The sequence below is a fragment of the Salmo trutta genome, chromosome 20, assembly GCF_901001165.1.
Source record: "Salmo trutta chromosome 20, fSalTru1.1, whole genome shotgun sequence".
In the NCBI taxonomy this organism is placed as follows: Eukaryota; Metazoa; Chordata; class Actinopteri; order Salmoniformes; family Salmonidae; genus Salmo; species Salmo trutta.
The window spans coordinates 379,056-405,778 of NC_042976.1; the positions used below are offsets into that span (position 1 = coordinate 379,056).

General features: G+C 43.4%; 1 protein-coding gene and 1 long non-coding RNA gene across 3 annotated transcripts in view; one reads left to right on the forward strand and one right to left on the reverse strand.

Moving 5' to 3' along the window:
* The window catches only part of dip2a (disco-interacting protein 2 homolog A), a 289,945-nt gene that overhangs the window by 23,586 nt on the left and 239,636 nt on the right, over positions 1-26,723 (reverse strand). Inside the window, exons 20-31 of one of the 2 annotated variants that reach the window (XM_029701943.1) lie at positions 23,548-23,675; positions 20,713-20,827; positions 17,832-18,033; positions 16,003-16,112; positions 15,717-15,797; positions 14,918-15,041; positions 12,661-12,782; positions 10,922-11,033; positions 7,246-7,355; positions 6,887-7,017; positions 6,263-6,431; positions 5,704-5,874 (exon numbers count right to left, since the gene is read on the reverse strand). In XM_029701943.1, coding sequence (XP_029557803.1) covers positions 5,704-5,874; positions 6,263-6,431; positions 6,887-7,017; positions 7,246-7,355; positions 10,922-11,033; positions 12,661-12,782; positions 14,918-15,041; positions 15,717-15,797; positions 16,003-16,112; positions 17,832-18,033; positions 20,713-20,827; positions 23,548-23,675 — 1,575 coding nt within the window. Of the gene's footprint in view, positions 1-5,703; positions 5,875-6,262; positions 6,432-6,886; positions 7,018-7,245; positions 7,356-10,921; positions 11,034-12,660; positions 12,783-14,917; positions 15,042-15,716; positions 15,798-16,002; positions 16,113-17,831; positions 18,427-20,712; positions 20,828-23,547; positions 23,676-26,723 lie in introns of those variants that run through there. The other variant, XM_029701944.1, reaches the window with a different exon arrangement.
* On the forward strand, positions 16,118-17,528 carry LOC115155381 (uncharacterized). Its single transcript, XR_003868045.1, has 3 exons — positions 16,118-16,633; positions 16,722-16,813; positions 16,917-17,528. It is a non-coding gene; the product is annotated as an uncharacterized LOC115155381 (long non-coding RNA).

Sequence of the window (26,723 nt, forward strand, 5' to 3'; positions counted from 1 at the left end):
CAACCATCTATACAGCCATCTACACAGCCATATATACAGCCAAGTAAACAACCATCTATACAGCCATCTACACAGCCATATATACAGCCAAGTAAACAACCATCTATACAACCATCGATACAGCCAAGTAAACAACCATCTATACAGCCAAGTAAACAACCATCTATACAGCCATCTACACAGCCAAGTAAACAACCATCTATACAACCATCTATACAGCCAAGTAAACAACCATCTATACAGCCAAGTAAACAACCATCTATACAGCCATCTACACCGCCATATATACAGCCAAGTAAACAACCATCTATACAGCCATCTACACAGCCATATATACAGCCAAGTAAACAACCATCTATATAACCAAGTAAACAACCATCTATACAACCAAGTAAACAACCATGTATACAGCGAAGTAAACAACCATATCTACAGCCAAGTAAACAACCATCTATACAGCCAAGTAAACAACCATCTATACAGCCAAGTAAACAACCATCTATACAGCCATCTACACAGCCATATATACAGCCAAGTAAACAACCATCTATACAGCCATCTACACAGCCATATATACAGCCAAGTAAACAACCATCTATACAACCATCGATACAGCCAAGTAAACAACCATCTATACAACCATCTATACAGCCAAGTAAACAACCATCAATACAGCCAAGTAAACAACCATCTATACAGCCAAGTAAACAACCATCTATAGAACCATCTATACAGCCAAGTAAACAACCATCTATACAGCCAAGTAAACAACCATCTATACAGCCAAGTAAACAACCATCTATACAGCCAAGTAAACAACCATCTATACAGCCAAGTAAACAACCATCTAAATGGCCATCTATACAGCCATCTACACAGCCAAGTAAACAACCATCTATACAGCCAAGTAAACAACCATCTATACAGCCATCTATACAGCCAAGTAAACAACCATCTATAAAACCATCTATACAGCCAAGTAAACAACCATCTATACAGCCATCTACACAGCTGATGGGGTCAACTTGGGGCTGCACCAAACGTTTGATGTATTGTAATAATTGATTATGCTTATGTTGTATTAATAGAAGGGGAAGGGCTATAAGACCCCTCCCCCACTACATTTATAGGGTCCTGGACTACAGATTAGGGTTAATATATATGCATTATAAGGTTTAATACTGGTCCACAGTTCTTTTCTATTCTCTGCCTCTTATAAAGGAACGGTCTGAGAGATGTGTGCGTTATTGCATCAAAACAGGGTGTCTGTGAGAAAGCGCCTCAAGGCTAAAAGAGATTCATAAACACAGAATCCTGCAGGGGAGTGAAAGAGATAAGAGAGTCAGACATACCACTATAAAGCCACACGGGGAGTGGAAAATTACTGCTGAGCCCTTAACAATAGTTCCAGTGTTTTCTTTCTCCTGCAAGTTTGTATAACTCTATATGCATGGGATTGGTCTAATGAGTAGAAGGTGTTGACGTAGGCAGTTACATCACTAGGGGTTGACTGCAAGCATATTAAAAGCAACTTGGACTTTTCCTATTTTGCAGAACTCAGGAGAGACATCAGTTGTATGTTTGATCTTTGACTTCTGTCTACAGCTGTATTTTGATTAAAAAAGTGTTATGATTTATAAGTGCACATTTTGAGTATTCCTTATTTGTTAAGTAAATAACAGAGCCCAGAAAAGTGGAACCAACACAGCCAAGTAAACAACCATCTATACAGCCAAGTAAACAACCATCTATACAGCCAAGTAAACAACCATCTATACAGCCAAGTAAACAACCATCTATACAGCCATCTGCACAACCATCTAAATGGCCATCTATACAGCCAAGTAAACAACCATCTAAATGGCCATCTATACAGCCAAGTAAACAACCATCTATACAGCCAAGTAAACAACCATCTATACAGCCAAGTAAGCAACCATCTAAATGGCCATCTATACAGCCAAGTAAACAACCATCTATACAGCCAAGTAAACAACCATCTATACAGCCAAGTAAACAACTATCTATACAGCCAAGTAAACAACCATCTATACAGCCAAGTAAGCAACCATCTATACAGCCAAGTAAGCAACCATCTAAATGGCCATCTATACAACCAAGTAAGCAACCATCTAAATGGCCATCTATACAGCCAAGTAAGCAACCATCTAAATGGCCATCTATACAGCCAAGTAAACAACCATCTAAATGGCCATCTATACAACCAAGTAAGCAACCATCTAAATGGCCATCTATACAGCCATCTGCACAGCCATCTAAATGGCCATCTATACAGCCATCTGCATGGCCATCTATACAGCCAAGTAAACAGCCATCTGCACAGCCATCTGCACAGTCATCTAAACGGCCATCTATACAGCCAAGTAAACGGCCATCTATACAGCCATCTACATAGCCATCTAAATGGCCATCTACACAGCCACGTCCATCGGACGTGCTACCTGTCCCAGACCTGCTGTTTTCAACTCTCTAGAGACAGCAGGAGCGGTAGAGATGCTATGAAAAGCCAACTGACATTTACTCCTGAGGTGCTGACCTGTTGCACCATCGACAACCACTGTGATTATTATTATTTGACCCTGCTGGTCATTTATGAACATTTGAACATCTTGGCCATGTTCTGTTATGATCTCCACCCGGCACAGCCAGAAGAGGACTGGCCACCCCTCATAGCCTGGTTCCTTTCTAGGTTTCTTCCTAGGTTTTGGCCTTTCTAGGGAGTTTTTCCTAGCCACCGTGCTTCTACACCTGCATTGCTTGCTGTTTGGGGTTTCAGGCTGGGTTTCTGTACAGCACTTTGAGATATCAGCTGATGTAAGAAGGGCTTTATAAATACATTTGATTGATTGATTGATTAACCTCGCTTCCAGGCTATTGCACACATAAATACGCCTGGAATATCAACCATTCAAATTTGGCCTTAGTGGGAGTGACCATACAATTCTATAGGAGTCATTTAACATCATTTCATTTTAGCGAATCACACAACTGTGAGGCGTGGCTCCAAATAGAGTCCGGACCCGGGAAGGAACTTGTGGTGTGCTAAAAAAAAAAATCCCCCTGGCTTCAAAGGGAGAAAAAAAAACATTAGGCCCTACCTTTCAGCTAGCTAATTAACAAAGGACATAGCTAGCTGGAAAACGGCTCCACAAGGACATAGCTAGCTGGAAAACGGCTCCACAAGGACATAGCTAGCTGGATAACGGCTCCACAAGGACATAGCTAGCTAGATAACGGCTCCACATAGACAGAGCTAGCTAGATAACGGCTCCACATAGACAGAGCTAGCTGGATAACGGCTCCACATAGACAGAGCTAGCTAGATAATGACTCCACAAGGACATAGCTAGCTGGATAACAGCTCCACAAGGACAGAGCTAGCTGGATAACGGCTCCACAAGGACAGAGCTAGCTGGATAACGGCTCCACAAGGACATAGCTAGCTAGATAACGGCTCCACAAGGACATAGCTAGCTGGATAACGGCTCCACAAGGACAGAGCTAGCTAGATAACGGCTCCACAAGGACATAGCTAGCTGGATAACGGCTCCACAAGGACAGAGCTAGCTGGATAACGACTCCACAAGGACAGAGCTAGCTGGATAACGGCTCCACAAGGACATAGCTAGCTAGATAACGGCTCCACAAGGACATAGCTAGCTGGATAACGGCTCCACAAGGACAGAGCTAGCTGGATAACGGCTCCACAAGGACATAGCTAGCTAGATAACGGCTCCACAAGGACATAGCTAGCTGGATAACGGCTCCACAAGGACAGAGCTAGCTGGATAACGGCTCCACAAGGACATAGCTAGCTAGATAACGGCTCCACAAGGACAGAGCTAGCTGGATAACGGCTCCACAAGGACAGAGCTAGCTGGATAACGGCTCCACAAGGACATAGCTAGCTAGATAAAGGCTCCACAAGGACAGAGCTAGCTGGATAACGGCTCCACAAGGACAGAGCTAGCTGGATAACGGCTCCACAAGGACAGAGCTAGCTAGATAACGGCTCCACAAGGACATAGCTAGCTGGATAACGGCTCCACAAGGACAGAGCTAGCTGGATAACGGCTCCACAAGGACAGAGCTAGCTAGATAACGGCTCCACAAGGACAGAGCTAGCTGGATAACGGCTCCACAAGGACAGAGCTAGCTAGATAACGCCTCCACATAGACAGAGCTAGCTAGATAATGGCTCCACAAGGACATAGCTAGCTAGATAACGGCTCCACAAGGACAGAGCTAGCTAGATAACGGCTCCACAAGGACAGAGCTAGCTGGATAACGACTCCACAAGGACAGAGCTAGCTGGATAACGGCTCCACATAGACAGAGCTAACTAGATAACGACTCCACAAGGACAGAGCTAGCTGGATAACGGCTCCACAAGGACATAGCTAGCTGGATAACGGCTCCACAAGGACAGAGCTAGCTGGATAACGGCTCCACAAGGACATAGCTAGCTGGATAACGGCTCCACAAGGACAGAGCTAGCTAGATAACGGCTCCACAAGGACAGAGCTAGCTGGATAACGGCTCCACAAGGACAGAGCTAGCTAGATAACGGCTCCACATAGACAGAGCTAGCTAGATAATGGCTCCACAAGGACATAGCTAGCTAGATAACGGCTCCACAAGGACAGAGCTAGCTAGATAACGGCTCCACAAGGACAGAGCTAGCTGGATAACGACTCCACAAGGACAGAGCTAGCTGGATAACGGCTCCACATAGACAGAGCTAACTAGATAACGACTCCACAAGGACAGAGCTAGCTGGATAACGGCTCCACAAGGACATAGCTAGCTGGATAACGGCTCCACAAGGACAGAGCTAGCTGGATAACGGCTCCACAAGGACATAGCTAGCTGGATAACTGCTCCACAAGTACATAGCTAGCTGGATAACTGCTCCACAAGGACATAGCTAGCTGGATAACTGCTCCACAAGGACATTGCTAGCCGGATGACGGCTCCACAAGGACATAGCTAGCTAGATAACGGCTCCACATAGACAGAGCTAGCTAGATAACGGCTACACAAGGACATAGCTAGCTGGATAACGGCTCCACAAGGACAGAGCTAGCTGGATAACGGCTCCACAAGGACAGAGCTAGCTGGATAACGGCTCCACAAGGACAGAGCTAGCTAGATAATGGCTCCACAAGGACATAGCTAGCTGGATAACGGCTCCACAAGGACATAGCTAGCTAGATAACGGCTCCACAAGGACATAGCTAGCTGGATAACGGCTCCACAAGGACAGAGCTAGCTGGATAACGGCTCCACAAGGACAGAGCTAGCTAGATAACGGCTCCACAAGGACATAGCTAGCTGGATAACGGCTCCACAAGGACAGAGCTAGCTAGATAACGGCTCCACAAGGACATAGCTAGCTAGATAACGGACATAGCTAGTCATTATGAGGTATTGTGATGTCATTATGGGGTATTGTGATGTCATTATGGAGGTTGATGAGGAAAAAAGTCCATTTTAGAATAAGGCTGTAATGTAACAAAAGGTGGAAAAGGTGAAGGGGTCTGAATACTTTCCCAACACAGTGTACATCACCCACAGACAAAATATCCTCCTCTGTTTCTATTGTATCCATTAAAGACGAAATGGGAGTTGAAACAGAACAAATCTATTCTATAAGCCAGATAATCTTTATTTTGCACTGACCTGCAGACAGACGGCCATGTTGACTCTGCAGCCGAAGGTAGTGCTGACCGCTCGAGGAGACAAACCCAGGTCTTTAAAGATCTTGGAGAAGGACTGGGTCAGAGTTATACGAGGACGCTCTTCTGCTACGACCATACAGGTCCTAACACACGACAGGTTTATGTTACGCAACTACACACACACACACACACACACACACACACACACACACACACACACACACACACACACACACACACACACACACACACACACACACACACACACACACACACAGGGAAGAGAAAAGAAAAGGAAGTAATAAGCAATTCAGACAGTGTGTGTTTGGTGTGTGTGGTGTGTGGTGTGTGTGTGCGGTGTGTGTGCGTCCATGTGAGTGTGTTTGGTGTGTTTGGTGTGTGTGGTGTGTGGTGTGTGTGTGCGGTGTGTGTGCGGTGTGTGTGCGTCCATGTGAGTGTGTGTGGTGTGTGGTGTGTGTGTGGTGTGTGGTGTGTGTTTGGTGTGTGCGTCCATGTGAGTGTGTGCGGTGTGTTTGCTGCCTGTGTGAGTCCATACTAACCCGTAGTGTCTCAGTCTGGGTCCCCAGGCCCTTGGTACACATCTCCATGACAGAGTAGGAACAGAATGTGATTCTGACTTTATACTGGCTGACAGCTGACAACCACAGAGAAACATTACTGTCCAGCTCTAGAGGAGGAACCAGGATCGACTGGTGGCCAGAGTATACACTAGAGAGAGACAGAGAGAGACCAGGTTACTGTTCAACTCTAGAGGAGGAACCAGGATCGACTGGTGGCCAGAGTATACACTAGAGAGAGACAGAGAGAGACCAGGTTACTGTTCAACTCTAGAGGAGGAACCAGGATCGACTGGTGGCCAGAGTATACACTAGAGAGAGACAGAGAGAGAGAGACCAGGTTACTGTCCAGCTCTAGAGGAGGAACCAGGATCGACTGGTGGCCAGAGTATACACTAGAGAGAGACAAAGAGAGAGAGAGACCAGGTTACTGTTCAACTCTAGAGGAGGAACCAGGATCGACTGGTGGCCAGAGTATACACTAGAGAGAGAGACCAGGTTACTGTCCAGCTCTAGAGGAGGAACCAGGATCTCCCTGCTACACCACATGAGCACTAACTGTGCTAGTTTACAGTCCCAAAATATTACACTGTAAATGTCCTTTACCTGCTGAGGCACCAGAGAGCGAAGCCCAGGCCGCAGTAGGGGTCCAGACAGATGGCTATCTGGCGAGAGGGGTACAGCTCACACTGCAGCTTGATGGAGCGACACAAGGCACTGGTGGCAGCGTGGGACATCTGGAGGAAGAGATAACAGAACGACTGTTTGGTGGCACCACTACAGTCTCTCTGGTATTACCGTTCAAGATAACAGTGTACAGTATGGGTAGTACACAGTCTGTGTTCCCAGGTCCCTCTAATCATGCTGCAGAACAACTACTGTAGGTTGTAGGTCAGACCTTGACTCCAGCCAGGATGCCCATGGTGGACACACTGAAGTCCAGGTACAGTCAGGGGTTAGTTTACCTTGACTCCAGCCAGGATGCCCATGGTGGACACACTGAAGTCCAGGTATGCCAGCATCTCTGGGGTGGGAGGTTTGTAGATCTGAAGCCTCTTCGTCCTGGGGAGGTCGTCTGGGGGTGGGAGAATAACAATAGGTTTGGAGGGATGGATTTCACATACAGTCCAGAGCAGCATGTAACAATGGCGCCGGAAAAGAAGAAGGCTGATGTTTTACGTGCCCCCAACCGATTATAATTTTTTGTTTGTTTGAGTTATTTTGTAACTTATTTTGTACATAATGTTGCCGCTACCGTCTCTTATGACCGAAAATAACTTCTAGACATCAGGACTGAGATTACTCACCATGGACTGGCAGAATCCTTCTTTTCCTTTAACAAGTCTGACGAGCCCGACGAGAATGATACACTGCTTTCCCGGGAACAGGCCCAGATCCCCGTGATTTGCGTGAAGAGGCGGCAGAGAAAAAGGGGCCACAGTGCGGGCTGCCTTTTGAGAATTCGTAGGCGATTGAATAAACTCCCACTTCCTTCCTTTCTGCTAGAAAACGTGCAATCTTTGGAGAATTACCAACGGGACATTCAAAACTGTAATATCTTATCCTTCATGGAGTCGGGGCTGAACGACGGCAATACCAACATACAGCTGGCTGGTTATACACTGTACCGGCAGGATAGAACAGTGGCGTCTGGTAAGACAAGGGGCGGCGGGCTATGTATTTTTGTAAATAACAGCTGGAGTACGATATCTAAGGAAGTCTCGAACTATTGCTCGCCTGAGGTAGAGTATCTCAGGATAAGCTGTAGACCACACTATCTACCTAGAGAGTTTTCATCTGTATTCTTTGTAGCTGTTTACATACCACCACAGTCAGAGGCTGGCACTAAGACAGCATTGAATGAGCTGTATTCCGCCGTAAGCAAACAAGATAACGCTCACCCAGATGCGGTGCTCCTAGTAGCCATGGACTTTAATGCAGGGAAACTTACATGTGCAACCAGAGGGAAAAAAACTCTGGACCGCCTATACTCCACACACAGAGACGCATACAAAGCTCTCCCTCGCCCTCCATTTGGCAAATCTGACCATAACTCTATCCTCCTGATTCCTGCTATCAAGCAAAAATTTAAGCAGGAAGCACCAGTGACCGTACGTACATACCCCAACCAGAAGCCATGGATTACAGGCAACATCCGCACTGAGCTAAAGGCTAGATTTGCCGCTCTCAAGGAGCGGGACTCTAACCCGGAAGCTGAAAAGAAATCCTGCTATGCCCTCCGACGAACCATCAAACAGGAAAAGCATCAATACAGGACTAAGATCGAATCATACTACAGCGGCTCTGACTCTCGTCGGATGTGGCAGGGCTTGCAAACCATTACAGAATACAAAGGGAAGCACAGCCGAGAGCTGCCCAGTGACACGAGCCTACCAGACGGGCTAAACTACTTCTACCCTCGCTTCGAGGCAAATAACACTGAAACATGCATGAGAGCACCAGCTGTTAAGGAAGACTGTGATGACGCTCTCTGCAGCCGACGTGAGTAAGACCTTTAAACAGGTCAACATTAACAAGGCTGCAGGGCCAGACGGATTACCAGGACGTGCACTGTGAGCATGCGCTGATCAACTGGCAAGTGTCTTCACTGACATTTTCAACCTCTCCCTGTCCGAGTCTGTAATACCAACATGTTTCAAGCAGACCACCATAGTGCCTGTGCCCAAGAACACTAAGGTAACCTGCCTAAATGACTACCGACCCGTAGCACTCACATCTGTAGCCATGAAGTGCTACATTATCCCAGAAACCCTAGACCCACTCCAATTTGCATACCGCCACAACAGATGATGCAATCTCTTTTGCAACTCCAACACCATCATTAAGTTTGCCGATGACAACAGTGGTAGGCCTGGTCACCGACAATGATGAGACAGCCTATAGGGAGGAGGTCAGATACCTGGCCGTGTGGTGCCAGGACAACAACCTCTCCCTCAACGTGATCAAGACAAAGGAGATGACTGTGGACTACAGGAAAAAGAGGACCGAGCACGCCCCCATTCTCATCGACGGGGCTGCAGTGGAGCAGGTTGAGAGCTTCAAGATCCTTGGCGTCCACATCTCCAACAAACTAACATGGGCCAAGCACACCAAGACAGTCGTGAAGAGAGCACGACAAAACCCATTCCCCCTCAGGAGACTGAAAGGTTTTGGCATGGGTCCTCAGATCCTCAAAAGGTTCTACAGCTGCACCATCGAGAGCATCCTGACTGGTTGCATCACTGCCTGGTATGGCAACTGCTCGGCCTCTGACTGCAAGGCATTACAGAGGGTAATGCGAATGGCCCAGTACATCACTGGGGCCAAGCTTCCTTCCATCCAGGACATCTATACCAGGCGGTGTTAGAGGAAGGCCCTAACAATTGTCAAAGACTCCAGTCACCCAAGTTATAGACTGTTCTCTCTGCTACCACACGGCAAGCGGTACCTGAGCGCCAAGTCTAGGTCCAAGAGGATTCTAAACAGCTTCTACCACCAAGCCATAAGACTCCTGAACACCTAATCAAATGTCTACCGAGACTACTAGCATTGCCCCCCACCCCCATCTTCTACGCTGCTGCTACTCTCTGTTATCATCTATGCATATTCACTTTAATAACTCTACCTACATGTACATATTACCTCAACTAACCGGTGCCCCCGCACATTGACTCTGTACCGGTACCCCCTGTATATAGCCTCCACATTGACTCTGTACCGGTACCCCCTGTATATAGCCTCCACATTGACTCTGTACCGGTACCCCACTGTATATAGCCTCCACATTGACTCTGTACCGTAATACCCTGTATATAGCCTCCACATTGACTCTGTACCGGTACCCCCTGTATATAGCCTCCACATTGACTCTGTACCGGTACCCCATGTATATAGCCTCCACATTGACTCTGTACCGGTACCCCCTGTATATAGCCTCCACATTGACTCTGTACCGGTACCCCCTGTATATAGCCTCCACATTGACTCTGTACCGGTGCCCCCTGTATATAGCCTCCACATTGACTCTGTACCGGTACCCCACTGTATATAGCCTCCACATTGACTCTGTACCGTAATACCCTGTATATAGCCTCCACATTGACTCTGTACCGGTACCCCCTGTATATAGCCTCCACATTGACTCTGTACCGGTACCCCATGTATATAGCCTCCACATTGACTCTGTACCGGTACCCCCTGTATATAGCCTCCACATTGACTCTGTACCGGTGCCCCCTGTACATAGCCTCCACATTGACTCTGTACCGGTACCCCCTGTATATAGCCTCCACATTGACTCTGTACCGGTACCCCCTGTATTTAGCCTCCACATTGACTCTGTACCGGTACCCCCTGTATATAGCCTCCACATTGACTCTGTACCGTAACACCCTGTATATAGCCTCCACATTGACTCTGTACCGGTACCCCCTGTATATAGCCTCCACATTGTTATTTTACTGCTGCTCTTTAATTACTTGTTACTTTTATTTCTTATCTGTATTTTTTTAAACTGCATTGTTGGTTAGGGGCTCGTAAGTTAGCATTTTACTGTAATGTCTACACCTGTTGCATTCGGCGCATGTGACTTATACAATTTTATTTTATTTTATTTTAGTAAAATGAGGGAGGGTTTGTTACCTGTGTCCAGTACCATCGGCCATGATTTGACGTCCACAGCAGCCGCAGCCTCTTTGGACTTCAACAGCTTCATTATTGCTTGGGTGGTCAGGATACACACCGACTTACTGACCTGTCACACACACAGTGTTATTTGGTTTATTTCACCTTTATTTAACCAGATAAGCTAGTTGAGAACAAGTTCTCATTTACAACTGCGACCTGGCCAAGATAAAGCAAAGCAGTGCGACACAAACAACAGAGTTACACATGGAATAAACAAACACAGTCAATAATGCAATAGAAAAAGTCTATATACAGTGAGTGCAAATGAGGTAAGATAAGGGAGGTAAGGCAATAAATAGGCCATAGTGGTGAAATAATTACAATTTAGCAATTAAACACTGGAGTGATAGATGTGCAGAAGATGAGTGTGCAGGTAGAGATACTGGGGTGCAAAAGAGCAAGATAAATAAATAAATAAATAAATACAGTATGGGGATGAGGTAGATAGCCCATCTGTAAACAGCCCATCTATGTACAGGTGCAGTGATCTGTGAGCTGCTCTGACAGCTGGTTCTTAAAGCTAGTGAGGGAGATATGGGTCTCCAGCTTCAGTGAATTTTGCAGTTCGTTCCAGTTCGTTCCAACACTTCCTTTGGATGGCCAAAGGAAGTGTTGGCTTTGGGGATGACCAGTGAAATATACCTGCTGGAGCGCGTGCTATGAGTGGGTGCTGCTATGGTGACCAGTGAGCTGAGATAAGGCGGGGCTTTACCTAGCAAAGACTTATAGATGACTTGGAGCCAGTGGGTTTGGTGACGAATATGAAGCCAGGGCCAGCCAACGAGAGCATACAGGTCGCAGTGTTGGGTAGTGTATGGGGCTTTGGTGACAAAACGGATGGCACTGTGATAGACTGCATCCAATTTGCTGAGTAGAGTTTTGGAGGCTATTTTGTAAATGACATCGCAGAAGTCACCCATAGTTATGTTAGTGACAGCTATGTACCTCTACCATCTTCTTGACAGTGGGCAAGATTATTCACAATTAGACTAATATTAGCGAGATTAGGCTAGGCCATGTTAGTGAGATTAGGCTAGGCCATGCTAGTGAGATTAGGCTAGGCCATGCTGTGAGATTAGGCTAGGCCATGCTGTGAGATTAGGCTAGGCCATGTTGGTGAGATTAGGCTAGGCCAAACTACTACTTCTTCCCCTACTGTATTTATTTATTTTGCTCCTTTGCACCATATTATTTATATTTTAACTTTTAACTTTCTTCAAACTACAAATCTACCATTTCAGTGTTTTTCTTGCCATACTTTATTTACTCTGCCACCATGGCATTTTTTTGCCTTTACCTCCCTTATCTCACATCATTTGCTCACATTGTATATAGTCTTATTTTTTTCTACTGCATCATTGATTGTATGTTGTTTTACTCCATGTGTAACTCTGTGTTTTTGTATGTTGTCGAACTGCTTTGCTTTATCTTGGCCAGGTCGCAATTGTAAATGAGAACTTGTTCTCAACTTGCCTACCTGGTTAAATAAAGGTGAAATAAAATAAAAATAAAATAAAATTAGGCTAGGCCATGCTGTGAGATTAGGCTAAGCCATGCTAGTGAGATTAGGCTAGGCCATGCTAGTGAGATTAGGCTAGGCCATGCTAGTGAGATTAGGCTAGGCCATGCTAGTGAGATTAGGCTAGGCCATGCTAGTGAGATTAAGCTAGGCCATGTTAGTGAGAGCTGTGTACCTCTACAATCATTTTGACGGTGGGCAGGGTGGTGGCCAGGTTCTGAGGATGAGGGGGTCTGACGGTGACAGGAACACAGCCAGCGTACAGACACCCATAGAACGTAGCGATCAGGTCAATACCTGGAGAGTGACAAGGGCAAAGAGACCATTAGAGACCATTAAACCCAGTTCAAATCAAGGCAAGACGTGCAGTTGAGACCGTTTCCACAGTAACGGTGCCTCTACATTGACATGAGGAAACTTTGAAAAAAGCTTGCGTGCTCTCTCTGTGCTCGTGTCCAGGCGGCTCGCTCTCTCTCTGCTTGTCTACCTTGGTAGTTGCTTGTTTAGCTAACTAGCTGCTTGTCTAGGTAGCTGCTTGTTTAGCTAACTAGCTGCTTGTCTAGGTAGCTGCTTCTCTAGCTAGCTAGCTTCTTGTCTAGGTAGCTCTCTGCTTCTCTAGCTGCTTGTCTAGGTAGCTGCTTCTCTAGCTAACTAGCTGCTTGTCTAGGTAGCTGCTTCTCTAGCCAGCTAGCTGCTTGTCTAGGTAGCTCTCTGCTTCTCTAGCTAGCTAGCTGCTTGTCTAGGTAGCTCTCTGCTTCTCTAGCAAGCTAGCTGCTTGTCTAGGTAGCTCTCTGCTTCTCTAGCTAGCTAGCTAGCTAGCGGCTTGTCTAGGTAGCTCTCTGCTTCTCTAGCTAGCTCTCTGCTTCTCTAGCTAGCTAGCTGCTTGTCTAGGTAGCTCTCTGCTTGTCTAGGTTGCTCTCTGCTTGTCTAGGTTGCTCTCTGCTTGTCTAGCTAGCTCTCTGCTTGTCTAGCTAGCTCTCTGCTTGTCTACCTAACTAGCTGCTTTTCTAGGTAGCTAGCTGCATGTCTAGCTAGCTGCTTGTCTACCTCGGTAGCAGCTTGTCTAGCTAACTAGCGGCTTGTCTAGGTAGCTCTCTGCTTGTCTACCTAACTAGCTGCTTTTCTAGGTAGCTAGCTGCATGTCTAGCTAGCTGCTTGTCTACCTCGGTAGCAGCTTGTCTAGCTAACTAGCTGCTTGTCTAGGTAGCTCTCTGCTTGTCTAGGTAGCTCTCTGCTTGTCTAACTATCTAGCTGCTTGTCCGAACACGGAAGGTTAGCGCACTGGTCTCTGATTGGCTAAATGGATTATCGCAAGACTTAAGCTAAATGTAATATATGTTGAATCTTGGAAACTCCAACAGACAACATGAGACGTTCTAAAACGTCATGTGACTGACTGTTCAGATCAAAAAAACTGTTCAAAAACTCCTTAAGACCGTCGAGTCGCATCTTATGTATCTGCACTGGGCTTTAAAGCCCATTAGAGCCCATTAGAGCCCATTAGAGAACACCAGAGACTAGTAGAGCCCAGTGAAGAAGATTAGACCCCATTAAGAATGCTGTGCATTGACTATAGTTCAGCATTCAACACCATAGTACCCTCCAGCTCATCATTAAGCTCAGGGCCCTGGGTCTGAACCCCGCCCCCTGCAACTGTGTCCTGGACTGGGTCCTGGACTTCCTGACGGGCCACCCAAGTGGTGAAGGTAGGAAACATCTCCACTTTGCTGATCCTCAACACTGGGGCCCCACAAGGGTGCGTGCTCAGCCCCCTCCTGTACTCCCTTGTTCACCCTTGAATGCATTGCCACGCACGCCTCCAACTCAATCATCAAGTTTGCAGACGACACTATAGTAGTAGGCCTGATTACAACAATGACGAGACAGCCTACAGGGAGGTGGTGCGGGCCTTGGGAGTGTGGTGTCAGGAAAACAACCTCTCATTCAACGTCAACAAAACAAAGGAAAAACAGCTTTGATCTCAAGGCCATCAGACTGTTAAACAGTCATCGCTAGCACATTAGAGGCTGCTGCCCTATATACATAGACTTGAAATCACTGACCACTTTAATAATGTTCACATATTATGCATTACTAATCTCATATGCATATACTGTATTCTATTCTCTTTTAGTCTATGCCGCTCCGACATTGCTCGTCCAAATATTTACATATTCTTAATTCTATTTCTTTACTTTGGATTTGTGTGTATTGTTTTGAAATTGTTAGATATTACTTGTTAGATATTACTGCACTGTTGGAGCTAGAAACACAAGCATTTCACTACACCCGCAAAAACACCTGCTAACCACATGTATGTGACCAATAGAATTTGATTTGATTTAGAGACCATCAGACACCAACAGAGAACAAGTAAGATGTATAACAGTCTGGAGAGCTATAATCAGAGGGTCAGGGGTCAGGGTAATTACCTGGGGGGTACACCAGTGCTACGTGATCTCCGGGGTTGAGGCGTCCCTTCTCTATCAGCGCCACGGCAACACGCTCCGCCCGCTTTTGCAGCTGCAGACAGGAAGCAGTGCTGGACACTGTACCCTGGACAACAACATCAGGGTTTCACTGTTAAACAATTATTTACAAATCACCTTATACACTCAATACAGTACAAAACAACCAGAGAAGACTGACAGTTTGCCTATGGTAAGTGTTGGCCGCTGTCAGAGAAGACATGGACAGCTTGCCTATGGTAAGTGTTGGCCGCTGTCAGAGAAGACATTGACAGTTTGCCTATGGTAAGTGTTGGCCGCTGTCAGAGAAGACATGGACAGCTTGCCTATGGTAAGTGTTGGCCGCTGTCAGAGAAGACATGGACAGTTTGCCTATGGTAAGTGTTGGCCGCTGTCAGAGAAGACATGGACAGTTTGCCTATGGTAAGTGTTGGCCGCTGTCAGAGAAGACATGGACAGTTTGCCTATGGTAAGTGTTGGCCGCTGTCAGAGAAGACATGGACAGTTTGCCTATGGTAAGTGTTGGCCGCTGTCAGAGAAGACATGGACAGTTTGCCTATGGTAAGTGTTGGCCGCTGTCAGAGAAGACATGGACAGCTTGCCTATGGTAAGTGTTGACCGCTGTCAGAGAAGACATTGACAGTTTGCCTATGGTAAGTGTTGGCCGCTGTCAGAGAAGACATTGACAGTTTGCCTATGGTAAGTGTTGACCGCTGTCAGAGAAGACATGGACAGCTTGCCTATGGTAAGTGTTGGCAGGTACCTTGGCGTTGAGCACCAGGAACAGGGCATGGTCAGGTGTGGCCTGGGCTCTCCACTGGAGAACATCCTGCATGTACAGGAACTATTGGAGACAACCAGGAGATAGTCAGTACACAGACAGAACCAGGAGATACTCAGTACACAGACAGACAGAACCAGGAGATAATCAGCATGCAGACAGAACAGCAGTTACGTGTGTGCCCAGGTGATAGGTGAAGAGGAATGGTCTGTACCTTGTCTCTGTGTGTCCAGGTGAAAGGTGATAGGTGAGGAGGGATGGTCTGTACCTTACGTGCCTGGTCATTGTCCTCCAGTTGAGCCACGTCTCTCCCACAGGCCTGAGCAATCCTCTTCCCTGCTACCAGGTTCCCCACGATCATAGAGGCAGGACCCACCTCTGTCCAACACACATCATCATCATCATCACCACCACAATCATCATCCTCACCACCACCTCTGTCCATCAACATCAGAATGTTGATATTTGTTTCCTCCTGAATAGATGTTGAGTAACAGTAGGTTCTGAACAGTATATAGTTCTAACAGTAGGTTCTGAACAGTATATAGTTCTAACAGTATATAGTTCTAACAGTAGGTTCTGAACAGTATATAGTTCTAACAGTAGGTTCTGAACAGTATATAGTTCTAACAGTAGGTTCTGAACAGTATATAGTTCTAACAGTATATAGTTCTAACAGTATATAGTTCTAACAGTATATAGTTCTAACAGTAGGTTCTGAACAGTATATAGTTCTAACAGTATATAGTTCTAACAGTATATAGTTCTAACAGTATATAGTTCTAACAGTAGGTTCTGAACAGTATAAAGTTCTAACAGTAGGTTCTGAACAGTATATAGTTCTAACAGTAGGTTCTGAACAGTATATAGTTCTAACAGTAGGTTCTGAACAGTATATAGTTCTAACAGTAGGTTCTAACAGTATATAGTTCTAACAGTATATTGTTCTAACAGTAGGTTCTGAACAGTATATTGTTCTAACAGTAGGTTCTAACAGTATATAGTTCTAACAGTATAGTGTTCTAACAGTAGGTTCTGAACAGTATATAGTTCTAACAGTAGGTTCTGAACAGTATATAGTTCTAACAGTAGGTTCTGAATAGTATATAGTTCTAACAGTAGGTTCTGAACAGTATATAGTTCTAACAGTAGGTTCTGAACAGTATATAGTTCTAACAGTAGGTTCTAACAGTATATAGTTCTAACAGTATAGTGTTCTAACAGTAGGTTCTGAACAGTATATAGTTCTAACAGTAGGTTCTGAACAGTATATAGTTCTAACAGTAGGTTCTGAACAGTAGGTTCTGAACAGTATATAGTTCTAACAGTATATTGTTCTAACAGTAGGTTCTGAACAGTATATAGTTCTAACAGTATATTGTTCTAACAGTAGGTTCTGAACAGTATATTGTTCTAACAGTAGGTTCTGAACAGTATATAGTTCTAACAGTAGGTTCTAACAGTATATAGTTCTAACAGTATAGTGTTCTAACAGTAGGTTCTGAACAGTATATAGTTCTAACAGTAGGTTCTGAACAGTATATAGTTCTAACAGTAGGTTCTGAATAGTATATAGTTCTAACAGTAGGTTCTGAACAGTATATAGTTCTAACAGTATATAGTTCTAACAGTAGGTTCTGAACAGTATATAGTTCTAACAGTAGGTTCTGAACAGTATAGAGTTCTAACAGTATATAGTTCTAACAGTATATAGTTCTAACAGTATATAGTTCTAACAGTAGGTTCTGAACAGTATATAGTTCTAACAGTATATAGTTCTAACGGTAGGTTCTGAACAGTACATAGTTCTAACAGTATATAGTTCTAACAGTAGGTTCTGAACAGTATATAGTTCTAACAGTATATTGTTCTAACAGTAGGTTCTGAACAGTATATAGTTCTAACAGTAGGTTCTGAACAGTATATAGTTCTAACAGTAGGTTCTGAACAGTATATAGTTCTAACAGTATATAGTTCTAACAGTAGGTTCTGAACAGTATATAGTTCTAACAGTAGGTTCTGAACAGTAGGCTGGTAGAACATTCGGACACAACCAATGACACATTTTGTAGCCTTGAATGAAAAGTCCGATCGTACCTGGCTGTTTCTGCCGTGGTTTGGGCAGGTTGGTAACACAGCTGTGAGGACACATGAGTACGTTGCAGGGGTGGAGAGCTCCTTCCAGAAACCTCTGTTTGGTCTCTGAGATATGGATCCCCCCCAGCGGAGCCTTGGGCATTGTGTTGGCAGGGACCAGAGCTAGGCAGTACACCCCCACCTGGTGAATACTGTCTATAGCCTGTAGAAAATAGAATAGACATGCTGACAGGGACCAGAGCTAGGCAGTACACCCCACCTGGTGAATACTGTCTATAGCCTGTAGAAAATAGAATAGACATGCTGACAGGGACCAGAGCTAGGCAGTACACCCCACCTGGTGAATACTGTCTATAGCCTGTAGAAAATAGAATAGACATGCTGACAGGGACCAGAGCTAGGCAGTACACCCCCACCTGGTGAATACTGTCTATAGCCTGTAGAAAATAGAATAGACATGCTGACAGGGACCAGAGCTAGGCAGTACACCCCCACCTGGTGAATACTGTCTATAGCCTGTAGAAAATAGAATAGACATGCTGACAGGGACCAGAGCTAGGCAGTACACCCCCACCTGGTGAATACTGTCTATAGCCTGTAGAAAATACAGCCTGATAAGACAGGAGGGGTTACTAGATGTGTGTTCCACTATATTGATTTGACTCAGAACATCATGCAGCTTTAAATGGACCTGAAGAGGTGTTGTATACATGATGTATATATACTGTGTTGTATACATGATGTATATATACTGTGTTGTACCTGATGTATATATACTGTGTTGTACCTGATGTATATATACTGTGTTGTACATGATGTATATATACTGTGTTGTATACATGATGTATATATACTGTGTTGTATACATGATGTATATATACTGTGTTGTACCTGATGTATATATACACTGTGTTGTACCTGATGTATATATACTGTGTTGTACATGATGTATATATACTGTGTTGTATACATGATGTATATATACTGTGTTGTATACATGATGTATATATACAGTGTTGTACCTGATGTATATATACTGTGTTGTACCTGAAGAGGTGTTGTATACATGATGTATATATACTGTGTTGTATACATGATGTATATATACAGTGTTGTATACATGATGTATATATACTGTGTTGTACCTGATGTATATATACTGTGTTGAACCTGATGTATATATACTGTGTTGTAGAACATGATGTATATATACTGTGTTGTAGAACATGATGTATATATACTGTGTTGTAGAACATGATGTATATATACTGTGTTGTAGAACATGATGTATATATACTGTGTTGTAGAACATGATGTATATATACTGTGTTGTAGAACATGATGTATATATACTGTGTTGTACCTGAAGAGGTGTTGTATACATGATGTATATATACTGTGTTTTACCTGATGTATATATACTGTGTTGTACCTGATGTATATATACTGTGTTGTACCTGATGTATATATACTGTGTTGTATACATGATGTATATATACTGTGTTGTACCTGAAGAGGTGTTGTATACATGATGTATATATACTGTGTTGTACCTGATGTATATATACTGTGTTGTACCTGAAGAGGTGTTGTATACCTGATGTATATATAATGTGTTGTACCTGATGTATATATACTGTGTTGTACATGATGTATATATACTGTGTTGTACCTGATGTATATATACTGTGTTGTATACATGATGTATATATACTGTGTTGTACCTGAAGAGGTGTTGTATACATGATGTATATATACTGTGTTATACCTGAAGAGGTGTTGTATACATGATGTATATATACTGTGTTGTACCTGATGTATATATACTGTGTTGTATACATGATGTATATATACTGTGTTGTACCTGAAGAGGTGTTGTATACATGATGTATATATACTGTGTTGAACCTGAAGAGGTGTTGTATACATGATGTATATATACTGTGTTGTACCTGATGTATATATACTGTGTTGTACCTGATGTATATATACTGTGTTGTACATGATGTATATATACTGTGTTGTACATGATGTATATATACTGTGTTGTATACATGATGTATATATACTGTGTTGTACCTGAAGAGGTGTTGTATACATGATGTATATATACTGTGTTGTACCTGATGTATATATACTGTGTTGTACCTGATGTATATATACTGTGTTGTACCTGAAGAGGTGTTGTATACATGATGTATATATACTGTGTTGTACCTGATGTATATATACTGTGTTGTACCTGATGTATATATACTGTGTTGTATACATGATGTATATATACTGTGTTGTACCTGAAGAGGTGTTGTGTACATTATCTATATATACTGTGTTGTACCTGATGTATATATACTGTGTTGTATACATGATGTATATATACTGTGTTGTACCTGATGTATATATACTGTGTTGTACCTGATGTATATATACTGTGTTGTACCTGATGTATATATACTGTGTTGTACCTGAAGAGGTGTTGTATACATGATGTGTTGTACCTGAAGTATATATACTGTGTTGTACCTGATGTATATATACTGTGTTGTACCTGATGTATATATACTGTGTTGTATACATGATGTATATATACTGTGTTGTACCTGAAGAGGTGTTGTATACATGATGTATATATACTGTGTTGTATACATGATGTATATATACTGTGTTGTACCTGATGTATATATACTGTGTTGTACCTGATGTATATATACTGTGTTGTACCTGATGTATATATACTGTGTTGTACCTGAAGAGGTGTTGTATACATGATGTGTTGTACCTGAAGTATATATACTGTGTTGTACCTGATGTATATATACTGTGTTGTACCTGATGTATATATACTGTGTTGTATACATGATGTATATATACTGTGTTGTACCTGAAGAACGCGACTCATCCACTGGAAGCTGCCCTCCTCTGAAGCATCTGGTCTCTGTTCTGCCACCACTACAATCCGCTCATCATGGAGAACCGAGACGGAGAACACTGCTATCCTAGAACACAACACAACAACAACACTGCTATCCTAGAACACAGCAACACAACACTGCTATCCTACAACAACAACACTGCTATCCTAGAACACAACAACACTGCTATCCTAGAACACAACAACAACACTGCTATCCTAGAACACAACAACACTGCTATCCTAGAACACAACAACACTGCAATCCTAGAACACAACAACACTGCTATCCGAGAACACTACAACAACACTGCTATCCTAGAACACAACAACACTGCTATCCTAGAACACAACACTACTGCTATCCGAGAACACAACAACACTGCTATCCGAGAACACAACAACACTGCTATCCTAGAACACAACAACAACACTGCTATCCGAGAACACAACAACACTGCTATCCTAGTACACAACAACAACACTGCTATCCTAGTACACAACAACAACACTGCTATCTGAGAACACAACAACACAACACTGCTATCCGAGAACACAACAACGCTATCCTAGAACACAACAACAACACTGCTATCCTACAACAACAACACTGCTATCCTAGAACACAACAACAACACTGCTATCCTAGAACACAACAACAACACTGCTATCTGAGAACACAACAACACAACACTGCTATCCGAGAACACAACAACGCTATCCTAGAACACAACAACAACACTGCTATCCTACAACAACAACACTGCTATCCTAGAACACAACAACAACACTGCTACCCTAGAACACAACAACAACAACGCTATCCTAGAACACAACAACACAACGCTATCCTAGAACACAACAACGCTATCCTAGAACACAACACTACTATCCTAGAACACAACAACACTGCTATCCCAGAACACAACACAGAGAACAGTGCTATCCTACAACACAACACTGCAATCCTAGAACACAACAACACTGCTATCCCAGAACACAACAACACAAAGAACAGTGCTATCCTACAACACAACACTGCAATCCTAGAACACAACAACACTGCTATCCCAGAACACAACAACACAAAGAACAGTGCTATCCTACAACACAACACTGCAATCCTAGAACACAACAACACTGCCATCCTAGAACACAACAACAATATTGCAACCCTAAAACACAACAATTTTTACATTTTACATTTTTAGTCATTTAGCAGACGCTCTTATCCAGAGCGACTTACAGTAGTGAATGCATACATTTCATACATTTTTTTCTCCATACTGGTCCCCCGTGGGAATCGAACCCACAACCCTGGCGTTGCAAACACCATGCTCTACCAACTGAGCCACACGGGACCGTGTCATCCTAGAACATAACAACAACACAGATTATCTACTGACATCAGCTATACCTAATTTAGCAGCTACATTTAGCAGATATCATGCCATCCTAGAACACAACAACAACACTGCAATCCTAGAACACAACAACACTGCTATCCTAGAACACAACAGAGAACACTGCTATCCTAGAACACAACAACAACACTGCCATCCTAGAACACAACAACACTGCTATCCTAGAACACAACAACAACATTGCAATCCTAGAACACAACAACAACACTGCAATCCTAGAACACAACAACACTGCTATCCTAGAACACAACAACACTGCTATCCTAGAACACAACAGAGAACACTGCTATCCTAGAACACAACAACACTGCAATCCTAGAACACAACAACACTGCTATCCTAGAACACAACAACAACACTGCAATCCTAGAACACAACAACACTGCTATCCTAGAACACAACAACAACACTGCAATCCTAGAACACAACAACAACACTGCAATCCTAGAACACAACAAAGAACACTGCTATCCTAGAACACAACAAAGAACACTGCTATCCTAGAACACAACAGAGAACACTGCTATCCTAGAACACAACAGAGAACACTGCAATCCTAGAACACAACAGAGAACACTGCAATCCTAGAACACAACAACACTACTATCCTAGAACACAACAACACTGCTATCCTAGAACACAACAACACTGCTATCCTAGAACACAACAACACTGCTATCCTAGAACACAACAACACTGCTATCCTAGAACACAACAACACTGCTATCCTAGAACACAACAACACTGCTATCCTAGAACAAAACAACACTGCTATCCTAGAACACAACAACACTGCTATCCTAGAACACAACAACACTGCAATCCTAGAACACAACAACACTGCAATCCTAGAACACAACAACACTGCAATCCTAGAACACAACAACACTGCAATCCTAGAACACAACAACACTGCTATCCTAGAACACAACAACACTGCTATCCTAGAACACAACAACACTGCTATCCTAGAACACAACAACACTGCTATCCTAGAACACAACAACACTGCTATCCTAGAACACAACAACACTGCTATTTTAGAACACAACAACACTGCTATCCTAGAACACAACAACACTGCAATCCTAGAACACAACAACACTGCTATCCTAGAACACAACAACACTGCTATCCTAGAACACAACAACACTGCTATCCTAGAACACAACAACACTGCTATCCTAGAACACAACAACACTGCTATCTTAGAACACAACAACACTGCTATCCTAGAACACAACAACACTGCAATCCTAGAACACAACAACACTGCTATCCTAGAACACAACAACACTGCTATCCTAGAACACAACAACACTGCTATCCTAGAACACAACAACACTGCTATCCTAGAACACACAGAACCCCCCCTCCTCACCTCCCCCTGTAGACAAACTTCATGGGCTCCACTGCCAGCGCCGTGGCAACCACATCATCAGCGTTGTGTCTCCGCCCACACACCGTCATCAGCCCGTCCATTCTACCCACGATAAACACCAGGTTGTCCTGGAAACCACACACACAGGGTGGTTAGTCACTGCCCAACACATCTAGTCAAATAAACTAAAATATGTATTTGTCACATGCTTGGTAAACAACAATGTCGACTAACAGTGAAATGGATGGTCAGGTCCAGCAGTATGTCAAGTAAAATAAAATGTTATTTGTCACATGCTTAGTAAACAGACTAACAGTGAAATGATTATCTATTGACATCAGCTATACCTAATTTAGCAGCTACATTTATCAGATATCATGCTAGCAGATACACTACCGGTAAAACGTTTGGAATCATGTAGTAACCAAAAAAATCGAAATAGATTTTATATTTGAGATTCTTCAAAGTAGCCACCCTTTGCCTTGATGACAGCTTTGCACACTCTTGGCATTCTCTCAACCAGCTTCATGAGGTAGTCACCTGGAATGCATTTCAATTAACCTGTTGGGGATAGGGGGCAGTATTGAGAATTTTGGAAAAAATATGTGCCCATTTTTAACTGCCTCCTACACCAACTCAGAAGCTAGAATATGCATATTATTGTTCAGGTTTGGATAGAAAACACTCTGAATTTTCGAAAACTGTTTGAATGGTGTCTGTGAGTATAACAGAACTCCTATGGCAGGCAAAAACCTGACAAGGTTTCAAGCAGGAAGTACCCTGTCTGACAAGGAGTCGTGCGTCTTGCATCTGTTTATTGAAAAGTAAGGATCTTAGCTGTAACGTGACAATTCCCAGGGCTCCGATAGGCTCTCAGAACCCGGGAAATACCTGAAGGTTGACGAGGGAGCCTCAGGCTGAAACACATTATCGGCTTTGGTAAGTGGCGGTTCAGAGGACCTTTGAATGAGGCGCATGCACGATTCGCTCCTGAGGAGAAATTTAATTAGGCTGTTTAGGCTCAATGCATATTCCCGGTCGGAATATTATCCCTTTTCTACGAGATAAATGGCATAAAAATTGGTTTTAAACAGCGGTTGACATGCTTCGAAGTACGGTAATGGAATATTTAGACATTTTTTGTCACGCCAATGCTCCATGCGCGAGACCGTGATGAAGCATTCTGATAGTGTCTAGAACTCACGAACAAAACGTCGCTGTTTGGATATAACGATGGATTATTTGGGACCAAACCAACATTTGTTATTGAAGTAGAAGTCCTGGCAGTGTATTCTGACGAAGAACAAGCAAGGTAAGAACATTTTTCTTATAGGAAATGTGATTTTGGTGGAGGCTGACCTAGGTGGGTGTCTAAATAGCTAGCCCTGTGATGCCGGGCTATGTACTTAGATTATTGCAAAATGTGCTTCATCCGAAAAGCTATTTTAAAATCGGACATATCGAGTGCATAGAGGAGTAATGTATCTATAATTCTTAAAATAATTGTTATGCTTTTTGTGAACGTTTATCGTGAGTAATTTAGCAAACTGTTAGTAAATTCCCCGGAAGTTTGCGGGGGTTATGCTAGTTCTGAACGTCACATGCTAATGTAAAAAGCTTTTTTTTTAATATAAATATGAACTTGATTGAACAGACAATCATGTATTGTATAACACAATGTCCTAGGTGTGTCATCTGATGAAGATCATAAAAGGTTAGTGCTGCATTTAGCTGTGGTTTGGGTTTATGTGACATGATATGCTAGCTTGAAAAATGGGTGTCTGATTATTTCTGGCTGGGCACTCTGCTGACATAATCTAATGTTTTGCTTTCGTTGTAAAGCCTTTTTGAAATCGGACAGTGGGGTTAGATTAACGAGATTCTTGTCTTTAAATAGCTGTAAAATAGTCATATGTTTGAGAAATTGAAGTAATAGTATTTCTAACGATTCAAAAATCGCGCCACTGGATTTCAGTGGCTGTTACGTAGGTGGGACGAGTTCGTCCCACATGCGCCAGAGAGGTTAACAGGTGTGCCTTGTTAAAAGTTCATTTGTGGAATTTATTTCCTTCTTAAATGCGTTTGAGCCAATCAGTTGTGTTGTGACAAGGTAGGGGTGGTATACAGAAGATAGCCCTATTTGGTAAAAGACAAAGTCCATATTATGGCAAGAACAGCTCAAATAAGCAAAGAAACGACAGTCCATCATTACTTTAAGACATGAAAATCAGTTAATATGGAACATTTCAAGTGCAGTCGCAAAAACCATCAAGCGCTGATGAAACAGGCTCTCATGTGGACCGACACAGGAAAGGAAGACCCAGAGTTACTTCTGCTGCAGAGAATAAGTTCATTAGTTACCAGCCCCAGAAATTGCTGCCCAAATAAATAATTCACCGAGTTCAAGTAAGAGACACATGTCAACATCAACTGTTCAGAGGAGACTCTGTGAATCAGGCCTTCATGGTCGAATTGCAGAAAAGAAACCACTATTAAAGGACACCAATAAGAAAAAGAGACTTGCTTGGGCCAAGAAACACGAGCATTGGACATTAGACTGGTGGAAATCTGTCCTTCCAACCGCGGTCTTTGTGAGACGCAGTGTGGGTGAACGGATGATCTCTGCATGTGTGGTTCCCACCGTGAAGCATGGAGGAGGAGATGTGATGGTGTGGGGGTGCTTTGCTGGTGACGCGGTCTGTGATTTATTTAGAATTCAAAGCACACTTAACCAGCATGGCTACCGCTGCATTCTGCAGCGATACGCCATCCCATCTGGTTTGGGCTTAGTGGGACTATCACTTGTTTTTCAACAGGACAATGACCCAACACACCTCCAGGCTATTTCACCAAGAAGGAGAGTGATGGCATGCTGCATCAGATGACCTGGCCTCCACAATCCCCCAACCTCAACCAAATTGAGATGGTTTGGGATGAGTTGGACCGCAGAGTGAAGGAAAAGCAGCCAACAAGTGCTCAGCATATGTTGGAACTCCTTCAAGACTGTTGGAAAAGCATTCCAGGTGAAGCTGGTTGAGAGAATGCCAAGAGTGTGCAAAGCTGTCATCAAGGCAAAGGGTGGCTATTTGAAGAATCTGAAATATAAAATATATTTTGATTTGTTTAACACTTTTTTGGTTACTATATGATTCCATATATGTTATAGTTTTGATGTC